This window comes from Pseudorasbora parva, chromosome 10 (assembly GCF_024679245.1).
Source record: "Pseudorasbora parva isolate DD20220531a chromosome 10, ASM2467924v1, whole genome shotgun sequence".
Taxonomy (NCBI): domain Eukaryota; kingdom Metazoa; phylum Chordata; class Actinopteri; order Cypriniformes; family Gobionidae; genus Pseudorasbora; species Pseudorasbora parva.
The window spans coordinates 20,345,632-20,358,349 of record NC_090181.1 but is presented as its reverse complement, the minus strand read 5'-3'; the positions used below and the strand labels follow the sequence as shown (position 1 = coordinate 20,358,349).

Below are 12,718 nucleotides of genomic sequence, written 5' to 3'. Positions count from 1 at the left end.
AATGTCAATAATACTTCTATAATGACTTGTGTAAAATTATTTTCAATGTTTGATGTTGACTGCTATGTGTAAATGACTTGAAAGAAGCATTTGTTCACACAGAAGTTTTATTTATGAGTACAAATACACACACACACACACACACATATGTCTCTCTCCCTCCGTCTCCCACACACACACTCTCTCCCTCTCACGCAGAGTGTGGGGTGCACAGTCACCCAGATACACCCACACTAACAAAATGTATATGGGTGACTGTGCACCCCAACTCCAGCATTTACTCTCAGGTTGAGGGTGTCTTTGCAAATTATCATTGAATGTTTCCATGTCCTGGAGGTTTTCAAAAATAAACGTAAAAGGCTCCATGGCATCACAGCTCATCAACTCCAGCTCCCTCCATGCTTTCCTTCGTTCATCATGATCCATGGACATGTATTTTGGTTCTTGCACCTGGCCAGTGAAAAGCCCAACACTGTTCCTCACAATGTATTCTGCCTGGTACATATGTTTCAATGTGAGGGGCAGCTCCTCCACTTCTACTTGTTCCTCCTATGACAAAGTAAAATACCATTAATACAACATAAGATGTTTTGGGTCTTTCAAAAGGGGCCTTAAGACATATTTTCAGCATAAATTAAATAGTTATTATTAGTTATGGTTTTTTATGCTTTTATATTGTATTTTCATTAGGCTATTAATTGCGAACCTTTGTACTGTTTTTATTTGTAAGCCACTTTGGACAAAAGCATCTGCTAGCTCAAATAAACCATAACATGCACAAAGTAAATACAGGTAGGTCTCACAAAATTTGAATATTGTGGAAGTTTCAATAATTCAAATTTACAACGTGAATCTCATACGTTATGTAAATTCATTAGACACTATGCGAAATATTTATATTATGCATGTTCATTTTGATTACTACAGCTTATATCTAAAGAAAACCCCAAATTCAGTATCTCACAAAATTAGAATAGCACAAACAACCAAAAATAAACAAAAATTTAATTACAGAAATTAGGACGTTTTCCCTGAACTCTGTCAACACGACTCACTGTCAATTAATCGGCAGCAGTCTGCCTTTATCCAGAAACAGCTCAGATAACGTGACAGTACTGTATAAAACTGTTACAGTCACCGACATAATATTTCTGTCTTCATCACAGCACAGAATAACAAAATACGTCCATAAGAACCTATTTATTATTTAACGTCCGTAAATTAAAACAGTGGACAGTATATTAGTTCATCATTTGTGTTCTGCATTGGGCTATGTGTAAATAATACGAAAATAAAAACTGCATGTAGGAGTGAAGAGGTTTGCTCCAGTCATGTAAACATTTTACTGCGATTAACTCCTTACTCTGATCATTGGAAAAAAGCGCATTATTGGTGTACATTAGGGATGTCAACGATTAATCGATGATCGATTAATTGTCGATAAGACATTTGATCGATAAGACTTATCGATCATCGATTAAGCAGGGTCATGCGCGTGTGTGCTGCTCAACCGCGAAACGGGAGGAAAAATGATGCGAGCGTGCCCCAGTTCTATTTGGGACCATTTTACAGCTGGAGTTACTTCTTCATCATGACTGCAAGTTTGCATGTGCAGTCGCAGCCTTTTGTTTTGTGCAAATGTAAGTTGTAATATTGTGTTTATATTGTGCAGGCCTATCTATAGCTGATTTATCTCATAAGGATGCATTTGGTTAATAATTAACGTTAGAGGCGGTAGTTAAAGCATGGTGGTGATCAGCTTCAGCTCCAACAGCAATGCACAGCTAATAATGACTATTATTGGGACTGTCATATTACACAACATTAATGAGAACACTAGTGTAATAAAACATTGTGATTGTTAATTATTTGGGTTTATTTGCCGTGTGTTTCATTGCATTGATCCAGGAAGAGCACATGCACAACATGAGTCACGCATTCTGACTCGCGCATGTAACTTAGTTCAAGTGCACTTGTGCATTCGCATCAGATTGTGCTGAAGTAATTTGAAATATTACATTTATTTTGTGACGTTATATATGTGATGAATCAGGATGCGTTTCTTTTAGTGAAATAAAACGCACTAGCAAATGGCTTCAGTCAGTGATGGCTACCGGTTTTCATTCAGTGCTTCTGCTTTAGCGCATACAGAGCAATTCATAATAACTATGATTGGGACGATCATATTATATACCAGAAATGAGAACACTATTTTAATAAATGGTTGTAAAGTCATTGGGTTAAGGTGCCGTGTTAAGAGCGTTCTAGGAGGAGCGTGTGTACGCGTCTCCCATTCTGAATATGAATATCAGCAACTCAATTCAAGTTCACTTGTGCATTCGCAAAATTTTGTGCAGATATAATTTGTAATATTTTGTTAACTTTATATAAATCTGATTAATCTCATATAGGAAGCTTTTTGTTTAGTTAAATAATGCGCTAACAAAGAGATTCAGTGCCTTACCTTGCCTAACTTACCGGTGTTAATTCAGCGCATCCGCTTCAGCTCGCGCAGTTCAAACAGCAACGCACGACTAATAATAACTATGATTGGGACTGTCACATTACATAACATTAATGAAAACAATATTTTAATAAATCGTTTTGAATTAATTGGGTTGAGGTGACGCTTCAGCACGTTGTTCTTGGAAGTGCGTCCACACATTCTGAATAACAGATCTGAGGCGGGGTTCATGTTGTATTACAGGTTATATTTGGTTATTAAATAAGTAATTTAATTAAATTATAAATCCATTTGACTGTCTGTTACGATCTTCTATTTTTGAATATATCACATGATGTAGCATGTTGTATACATCTATATAATGTATCCATTTCAAGTTTTACATTTAATTCAGTAATTCACACACTTTTCCAAAATATTCTAATTTTTGGAGACCTACCTATATAGAATGCATACGTGGAAATGGTTGTCTGGTTAGTTTGGCCATACCTTGACTATTTGGGGTCGATAAAGGCTGTAAATAGGTGGTAGGGTGCCTGCCATCAGTTGTTCTGCCTCCTCTGTCCAGAAGGCAAAGCGCTGCCCTAAGTTCTGCCCATGCCTATTTAAAAGTATGGTACTGTTAATGCAGCACAATTGTAAAGCAGACATTGCAAGCAATGTTTTAGTGCTTGAAATGTGTCCTACCTTGCGATCGAGAATTTCTCCAGGATCTGGAGACACCACCACTTCCGAATAGATGGTATGTCAGTCTGTAATATGCATGTAATATTGGAGTCTTGCATTGTTTGTTTTTTAACATTCTTGGATACATACATTACATGAACTACAACTTACATCCAAAAAGTGAAACATGGCACCAGTACAGATGCAGAGGGCATACTGTTAAAGAGAAAAATAATGACTTTCTGTGATAGACAAACAATGTTTTTACAAAATGAATGCACTTTTTGTAACACATCACTTGAAGATATTAAACATTTATTTTTTGTATTGCCCTTTTTCTATTTCATTTTGGACTGACTTTAAAATAGATATTCCTAAAATTACTATTCCGCCCATTACTCCTAGCTGCTGCTACCCGTCTCCACTCACTTACCTCTTATAGCAAAATTTTTAGCCATGCATGAGACCTTCTTCTTAAACGCCGCATCCACTAGCCCGTAAACCAAATATCGCTGAACGGCATCGTAAAGGGCAAACTTCTCTGTTTTTCCTCTGAACTCCATTTTCATTCTATAAGAAAAAATATTTTTTTTTCTGTCAGAAACCCTTCTCTGACACCAAATCCTGTCAGAAAATATTACATGCTACTGTCATTTCTTCACAACTTTATAAAAATCATGTATGCAATATGAAATAAGGTGAATAATTACTTTAAAAAAACAAATTTCTGTCAGAAACCCTTCTCTGACACCAAATCCTGTCAGAAAATATTACATGCTACTGTCATTTCTTCACAACTTTATAAAAATCATGTATGCAATATGAAATAAGGTGAATAATTACTTTAAAAAAACAAATTTCTGTCAGAAACCCTTCTCTGACACCAAATCCTGTCAGAAAATATTACATGCTACTGTCATTTCTTCACAACTTTATAAAAATCATGTATGCAATATGAAATAAGGTGAACAATTACTTTAAAAAAACAAATTTCTGTCAGAAACCCTTCTCTGACACCAAATCCTGTCAGAAAATATTACATGCTACTGTCATTTCTTCACAACTTTATAAAATCATGTAATCAATGTAACCTCTGTTGTCAGTGTCATCTAGGCCTTATCACTTTATTTTTATTAGATTTCTTTTTTAGTCGTGAAGTTAGTTATAATATTTAAACAGTTTGTGCAAAAATAAAAAGTTATTCACCTCTGGAAATAGGCTTACTTTGTTGCCGAGTTGTTGCTGAGTGGATGATTTGCGGGGGGCAGTGGTATTAAACTTGACAGCAGTCCAATCAGCCAATATCTCCAAGGCACATGATGACAAGATGGTAACCTCTGGCCAATGATTTTATGATTTTCAATGATTTGACCCCAAACCCTCCAACCGAGCTCATACTCATACTCATACATGCTCCACTCGCCCATAGTCATACTTTGTAATTAACAACAATAATAATAAACATTAAAAAAAAAAAAAATCGCCCATAGTCTGCAGCCAGACGCTTCTCTTTTCTTTTGCTGTGAGTGAATGAAAGTCTCGTGGTATAAATATGCGCATGCGTGGAACAGATCGTGCAGTGTCGTAAATCGTTGCAAAACAGTATTTTCATTTGCGCATGCGCATTTTCTAAAGAGTCTACTACGCATGCGTAGAACGGATCGTGCAGGTGGAACGGATCGTGTACCGACAGTCCTATCTGCCTCCTTGTCATTTCTGACTTAATACAAAAAAACGAACAATGTCTAAAAACTGATATGTGACAAGGTATACAGCAAACATGCTAAAAAAAAAAACAGAACCAAAGACATAAGTTTTTTTGTGTCTTTAAACGCTCGATTTTTGGGTCAGCATCTGCGCTCTGTCTCTTGATCTATTGTTCATTCAAGCCAGAACCTTCCAGTAATGACATCTGTGATTATTATTATTATTTTTATAGTTACATTTGACCGTGATCTGTAGTAAAATATCCCAGTCAAAACTAAATAAGGCACTCATAGGGTTAAAGCAAAATTACGTAGTAGTTAGATTAGCCAATCAGGACACAGGGTCGTGACACACTCTCGGAAGCGTAGGGCGGAGCTTCACGGCAGCGTTTTGTTGCCTGCGGGCGCGAGTTTTTCTGTTTGTTGTTTATGTGAGTAACTAAAATGTTAATGCAAATATTATAGTGCAGAAATTGTTGCTAATCTAGTAGTAGTGGGGTGGTTTTTATAAAGAAACTATTTCATTGTTTAAAGTCGTAAATGACTTTTTGAGCAAATAAATCTTGGTGCACTCTACATCCTTAAACTATTGAAAATGATTTCCTTTGTAACAGACCATAAGCTCCTGTTATTTCGAGGTTCGTTGTTATATAATCGAGAAATGTATTGTAGTTTGAGATAACCTAGTTCATAAAACGTATTTCTTTATATCGTGTTTTGTGGTGAATGAAATCAAAAACTCCCAGTGCAGTGACAACTGCACCATTAGGTTTGTTAACTTGCCAAATCACAGTGTATTCTCCTAACCTGTAGGTTACAGTTTTCATGAGACCAAAATGGGAGCTGGTATCTCTACCTCGGTGGGAGATGATGACCTACTGGATTCTCTCCTTCTCCTCTCATCTCTATTCTTTCTACCAGCTGCACAGGTTTTCTAAAGGTGAGTTGCCTTTCAGTCCCAAAACAAACCCCCAGGTTACAAGAGAGGATCTCAGGAATCTCAAAAACTCAAGGCTCAATTCAGGTGTTCAATAGTACAGGGGAACACAGATTAAAATCCAAAAGCTACATATAATGAAAAAAAAAAAAAAAATTCCAAGAAAAATTGCAACTAAACAAGATGCATAATGCATAACTATTAGGCCTAAAAAAAATACAATATTGTTATTAAAGGGATTGAAGGTGGGACTGCATCAAGGATCGGCTCTAATTGCACCTTCTTGTTTGCGGTGGTGATGGACAGGCTGACAGATGAGGTCAGATAGGAACTCCATGGACTGTGATGTTTGTGGATGAAATTGTGATCTGCAGTGAGAGCAGGGATCAGGTGGAGGAAAGTCTAGAGAGCTGGAGGTTTGCTCTGGAGAGAAGAGGAATGAAGGTTAGTCACAGCAAGACAGAATACATGTGTGTGAATAAGAGGGAACCAAGTGGAACAGTGAGGTTACAGGGAGAAGTGGTAAAGCAGGTGCAGGATTTTAAGTACTAAGTGTCAACAGTCCAGAGCAATGTGGAGTGTAGAAAAGAGGTGAAGAAGCGTGTGCAGAGAGGTTGGAATGGGTGGAGAAAAGTGTCAGGTCTGTTGTGTGATAAAAGTATACCAGCAAGAATGAAAGGAAAGGTGTACAGGACAGTAGTGGGACCAGCGATGTTGAAGAGAGCTGAAGATGTTGAGGTTCTCTTTGGGAGTGACAAGGATGGATAGGCTCAGGAATGAGTACATCAGATGGACAGCACACGTGAGATGTTTTGGAGACAAAGTTAGAGATGCCAGGTTGAGATGATTTGGACACGTTCAGAGAAGGGAGAGTGAATATATTGGTAAAATTATGCTGAGGTTAGAGCTTCCAGGCAGGAGGTCAAGAGGAAGACCAAAGAGGAGGTTAATGGATGTAGTGAAGGAGGATATGAAGGTAGTTGGTCTGAGAGAAGAGGATACAGAGGATAGGACTAGATGGAGGCAGATGATTCGCTGTGGCGACCTCTGAAGGGAAAAGCCGAAAGAAGAAGAAGATTAAAGGGATAGTTCACTTTAAAATGAAAATTCTGTCATCTTTTGCTCACCCTCAAGTTGTTTCAAACCTGTATGAATTTCTTTTTTTCAGCTAAACACAAGGGAAGATATTTTGAAGAATGTCAGTAACCAAACAGTTAACTGGAACCATTAACTTCCATAGTATTTTTTTCCTACTATGGAAATCAATGGTTCCAGTTAACTGTTTGGTTACTGACATTCTTCAAAATATCTTCCCTTGTGTTCAGCTGAAGAAAGAAATTCATACAGGTTTGAAACAACTTGAGGGTGAGCAAAAGATGACAGAATTTTCATTTTAAAGTGAACTATCCGTTTAAATGACTTATATAGGCCTCCCCATTGAATCGTTTATTTGGATAAATTTGTCCAGAAATAGGCTAATATAAAATACATTTTGGTGGCATTTTATTGCACACATGGACTTTATTTTATGATGTTTCCGTTTGAAAAGGGCTGCTGTGTTTGTGCGCACTTGCATGCGTGCGCGTGTGTGTGTGTGAAGTGCTCGATCCTGTCGTGTTAACTGCTGACTCTAAGGGCTCTGAAAAGGTTGTGCTGTCATTTTGAGGGACGATGGAATCTCAGGTCAGCAAAAGGCAACACGCAGCACCCATTTTATCTCTTTTAACCAAAACATGCCAATCAAAAAAAAAAAAGCAAAAATAAATCTTCAAAATAGGGCCTTTCCTCCTGCCAAAAACCAAAAAACAAAAAGAAGGATAAATAATAACAATAGGTGAATCCTGATGATACATTTAAAGAGATGTATTTTAGCCATCAGAACAGCATTTAAAGGTCATCATCTACTACATATCTTTAGGTTTAAATCCATATAGTGTTCATAGTAGAAACAGAAATCATTTACTTTCACTAATCAGAAAACATTCACTTTATAAATGTGTGAATAATATATTAAAGGAAATTAGTTTGTCAGTGTTAAGTACTGACAGGCTTTTCTTTGTCTTATTGCTTGGCCAGGTCTAATTTTTCATCTTTAAGACACTTTAGGCTCGGTCTTTGTGTCTCAATACAGTTCTACCACTAGATGGCACTGTGCTCTCACTTCTGTTTCTATGTACACTTTCTTTTCTAAAAAGAAGTGTGTGTGTTTATGACAGTGTGGATAGATCCTTGCCTGCCAGTGCACCCTGCAGGAAAACCGTCTGTCGAGGTGACAAGAGGTCCATCCTGAGAAACTGGATGAAGAAAGATATGTAGAGAAAGAGAGAGGGGGGGGAGAAAGAGAGAGGGAGGGATGGACAGCGAGGGGTGGGGTGGAGACAACAATACCAAACTGACACTGCATTGCAGGGGAGAAAGAAGAGAGTTTGTGCATGTGTTCAGAGAATATTCAAGACATCTTAGCCTTCATCAAACTGTATCCATGGGGCTCTTAGCCATGAAATGAAAGTGGATAGGGCTGTCAAGTTTACTTTTATTGTAATAGTAAAAGTTCTGCTAAACTTTCAGAAAATAAATTAAAACCAAACCGGTTTAGAATGACATGAGGGTGAGTAAATGTGCATTAATCCTATAGTTTCCATTTAATTAAATTGAAGACGTAAACCCCAATCCTATAGTCTCCGTATAATCAAATTGAAGAATTAAGTGAATGTTGAATATGTTGATGTTCTCAACAGAAGGGCTGTCATTTTAATAATGAATATATATTTGTCTAGTTATGCCAAGCTTAAATATTAGTGGAGTAGAAACTGAGTGAAATAAAAATAATAAATTCTTATATTTAATCCTTATTCAGCAAATCAGGAACAATAGGAGCAGCCTTGTATGTGGCCTGTCCCAATACCTAAACTTGCCATCTTGGACACTTGTGAGCATGTGCTTGCAACAGGAAGTATGCAAGAGTGTCCCAGGTCTTAAAAATGCCAAAGCTCAGTGCCTTTAATTTAACATGCATTAAACACACGGCTTAAGCCTAGTCCCAGACTCAAATGCACGTTTGAGCTGTTTTTACTGAAAGTAACTTGTACTGAAATTCATACTATATTGGCAAAAGTTTTGGGATGTCTGTCTTTACATGCACATGAACTTTAATGAGATACCCTTTGCAGCTATAACAGCTTCAGCTCTTCTGGGAAGGCCTTTCATAAGGTTGTGGAGTGTGTGTATGCAAATTTTTGACCATTCTTCTAGAAGCGTATTTTGCAGTTTCCGCCCGCTTATCCATGTCTTTATGGACCTTGCTTTGTGCATTGGTGCGCAGTCATGTTGGAAAAGAAAGGGGCCATCTCCAAACTATTCCCACAAAGTTGAGAGCATGAAATTGTCCAAAATGTCTTGGTATGCATTAAGAGTTTTTTCATTGGAACTAAGGGGCCAAGCTTAACCTCTAAAAACAACCAACACCATAACAACCCCTCCACCAAACTTTACACTTGCCACAATACAGTCAGGCAAGTAATTGTTCTCCTGGAAACCTCCAAACCAAGACTCGTCCATTAGATTGCCTGACAGAGAAGCGTGATTCGTCCCTCCCAAGAACATATCTCCACTGCTCTAGAGTCAAGTGGTGGCATGCTTTACACTTGGTGATGTAAGGTTTGGATGTAGCTGCTCGGACATGGAATCCCATTCATTGAAGCTCTCTACACACTGTTCTTGAGCTAATCTGAAGGCCACAAAAGTTTGGAGGTCTGGAGCTATTGACTCAGTAGAAAGTTGGTGTCTTCAGCAAACTGTTCACCTTATGATGTGCTGACCCCACACTGATTTTTCGTGGCCTACCACTTCATGGCTGAGTTGCTGTTGTTCCTGATTACTTCCACTTTGTTAGGCCATAATTCGGAAGCAAAACAAGTGTTGGACATTTTATTGGTGCAAAGATGTGTATTTTGTACAATATTTGCAACTGCAACTTCACTTAAAAACACTGCAATTACTGAACTGTCATCTGTTACATAGGGACTACTGAACAGACATTTAGGACTTAATTTTAAAATGCAAAGTATTGAAAATCAAATTCAAACTCTCTAAACACTTGTATTTTTACAGCATTATAATTGTGTCCCATCGGGTTATCATAAGTTCTACACACACACACTTGCAGTCTTCACGCCCAATTAAACACTCGGGCCAAATGCAGAAAATACATAATGTAAGTAGATGTGGTCAAGCGCAAGACCACAAGTGTGAGTATTTAGACAGACTCATTGTGTGTTCTAGTTATTGTGAACTAGATGTTTGGGATACTTTGCCAGGTGTAATTCATCAAGGTGTAAGCTAACTTGGCCAGCAAACCTCAATTCTGAATCTAGTTTACCAAAATAGCCCTGTATATAGGCTTGCTATTCCTCCAGAATAATGTGTGAGAAATGTGTTTTCCTGTCTGTGATTGACAGAGCATGAGGTCAGTCTGGACAGAGAGGTGCAGCTGCAGAGAGGATTCCTTATATGGGGATTCAAAAAGGTAAGAGAACACATGGTAATTATATGAGTTACTTTAATCAGGATGGCACATTTGGCACCCCACCAAGGCCAATTTCCTGTTTCCTGCTCAATCATTCAAGTTCTTTTTATACAGACATACAAAACACACACAATCTGAGTGTATATACCATATTGGATGTATGTGTTTTAGGACCCTACTGATTTTGAATGGAGTTTTTGGAATGAGTGGGCGTGGCGGTCTCTTCTATGGTCTCTGATTGGCCACGCTGTGGTGTCCAGACTAGCAGCCTATTATCTGCCTCAGGTAATTTTGATCCAGAGAAGATTAACTTGAACAGGTCATCAAATGTTGGCATGCTTCATCATCTTTCCTTGTGCACTTGTGTTACAGTTCCGACTGGCCGTCTTTGCAGTGTATGGCTTGCTCTCTGCTGGCTGGCTTCTCGGTGTGTGGGGCGTGACTGTTTTGATGCTGCATCTAGGCATTTCATTGGTGGTTGCCCAGCTACGTAGCCCTGCCCTCTCATGGTTTTGCTCCCTCCTGCTGCTCTCCACTCTCAATGTCAGTGCCCTCCAGGATTTACAGGTGTGTGTGAGAACATATGTGCGCCTGTAATTGCTGTAATCCATGTATGTAAGGCACCAAAGTTTCCTCCTATCTGAGGAGACGCAGCATAAAAGTGTCCAATTTTAAGGGTTGTTCACCCAAAAATGACCTGATGTTCTAATCTAAAAATGTCCTCATTTACTCACTTTCATGTTGGTGCAAGTCCATGTGTTGTTCTTTTCTTTTCTCCCCTCTTGGAACACAAAATGAGAAATGTGAATGATGTGCTGGTTGCTTTTTTCCATGCAATTACCATGAATGATGGCTAGATCTTTCAGGCTTCAAAAAGGATGAAAATGAAACATTAAAGTATTGTTCGCCATACTTCATATTCATTAGGGAAGTGGCAATGCCCCACTTAAATAAATAATGTTTTTCAATTACAGTGTTTTTTTAGTACAGTATTTTGTTTTGACACTATCAAAAGTATTTATTAAAGAATATTATTATTCATCAACGTTCAAAGTATTTATTAAACAATTTATTATTATTTATTAAAGGTCAAAGTACTTATTAATATTTTGAATTAAAGTTTTTCAATTTTTTCCAAAAACTTTTTATGTTCTCTTGTCATTTATATTATTTTTTATTATTTCTGTTTAGCTTTAATTTGTTTTATTTTTAGTATTTCATAAATATTAAAAGTTTACTTCAGCGATTAGCATATGTCTTTGTATCAGTAGAAACCCTGGAGTATAATCAAATGATTGTGCTTCCCCCCCTCATATCCCCCTGAGATGAGAGATTTATGCATTTTATTTCTGGAAAAATTCCTCCTGTGACGCAAATTCTCTTTGGAGAATTCTTTGGATTCTTTGAATGTTTGGCCAGAGGCTAAAGACTACAGCCAGCAGAGGGAGCCATTTTCACATGTTTTCAACCCGCACATGGGGAATGGGAGATCACACTCACAGCACAGCTCGCAGTTGCAGGCAATAATTTAAACGGATGCTGAGCAATGTAGGGGTTTTAACCTCTGAAATGAATTTCTATGAAAGTTAAGCTTCCAAAGGCATGAACTGAAAATGCGGCAGACTGAACACGCGTCGTGAAATTATGCCGGTAGTGTGGTCGCGATTACCTCAACTCTCATCACGAGAGCTCATCAGCTCATTTATGACGTTAAATGTAATCTTACTCCTAATCTCAGTTAGTGCTGTGAGACTCGCGCAGTGTCTTTTCTCTAACTCAGTCATAGTAATCCAGTAGCGGTGACTTTGGAAATGGCCTCACAGGGCAGCGAAGCATTCTGGGAATTGTAGTCCCATGAGTCTTTTCTCAGTCTAGAAGGCACCAAATTCTAGCCTAGAAATCTAGACGCACCCTAGCGGCAGCAAATTTAATTTGCCCGCAAGTGTGTCTAGCAACTCTCAATTCCTATCTGAGCTGTATTCCTCAGAATCTGGACGGCCCAATCACATCGTGTATAGAGTCGGCGGGCGGGGCCATAATGACGACGGCCGAGTTGCGTTTGTGTGCTTCTAGTAACACAACACAGTCTTCTAGTAAACACAGAAACTGGCGAACGGCGGCGGTCTTTCGAATCAGCTCTGCCCGCGCCTCCGGAAGACTTGGAGTTAAAGGGGGGGTGAAATGCTGTTTCATGCATACTGAGCTTTTTACACCTTTAAAGACTTGGATTCCCATCCTAAACATAGACAAAGTTTCAAAAACTAATGTTGGACGTTTGATGGAGTATTTCTGTGTTAAAAATACTCCTTCCGGTTTCTCACAAGTTTCGGCGAGTTTTTTTCGAGTATGGGTCTACTTGACGTTAAATAGAGCGGAAGGTCCTTGTATGGGCCGTATGGGCTCTTCTCCCGGAAGGGTGC

The 12,718-nt window shown here is 38.4% G+C and overlaps 1 protein-coding gene and 1 long non-coding RNA gene across 4 annotated transcripts in view; one reads left to right on the top strand and one right to left on the bottom strand.

The window, feature by feature from the left end:
- Window positions 1-171: 171 nt before the first annotated feature.
- LOC137091211 (uncharacterized) lies at window positions 172-4,816 on the bottom strand. Its single transcript, XR_010908047.1, has 6 exons — window positions 4,337-4,816; window positions 3,564-3,700; window positions 3,302-3,346; window positions 3,152-3,216; window positions 2,954-3,065; window positions 172-549 (listed from the first exon to the last, which is right to left on the bottom strand). It is a non-coding gene; the product is annotated as an uncharacterized lncRNA (long non-coding RNA).
- A 333-nt stretch (window positions 4,817-5,149) lies between these two features.
- hhat (hedgehog acyltransferase) overlaps window positions 5,150-12,718 on the top strand; it is a 57,826-nt gene continuing 50,257 nt past the window's right edge. For 2 of the 3 annotated variants that reach the window (XM_067455436.1, XM_067455439.1), the window contains exons 1-5: window positions 5,150-5,267; window positions 5,650-5,776; window positions 10,231-10,298; window positions 10,470-10,583; window positions 10,671-10,865. In XM_067455436.1, the coding sequence (XP_067311537.1) occupies window positions 5,662-5,776; window positions 10,231-10,298; window positions 10,470-10,583; window positions 10,671-10,865 (492 nt within the window). In that variant the 5' untranslated portion in view covers window positions 5,150-5,267; window positions 5,650-5,661. Of the gene's footprint in view, window positions 5,268-5,323; window positions 5,475-5,649; window positions 5,777-10,230; window positions 10,299-10,469; window positions 10,584-10,670; window positions 10,866-12,718 lie in introns of those variants that run through there. The other variant, XM_067455437.1, reaches the window with a different exon arrangement.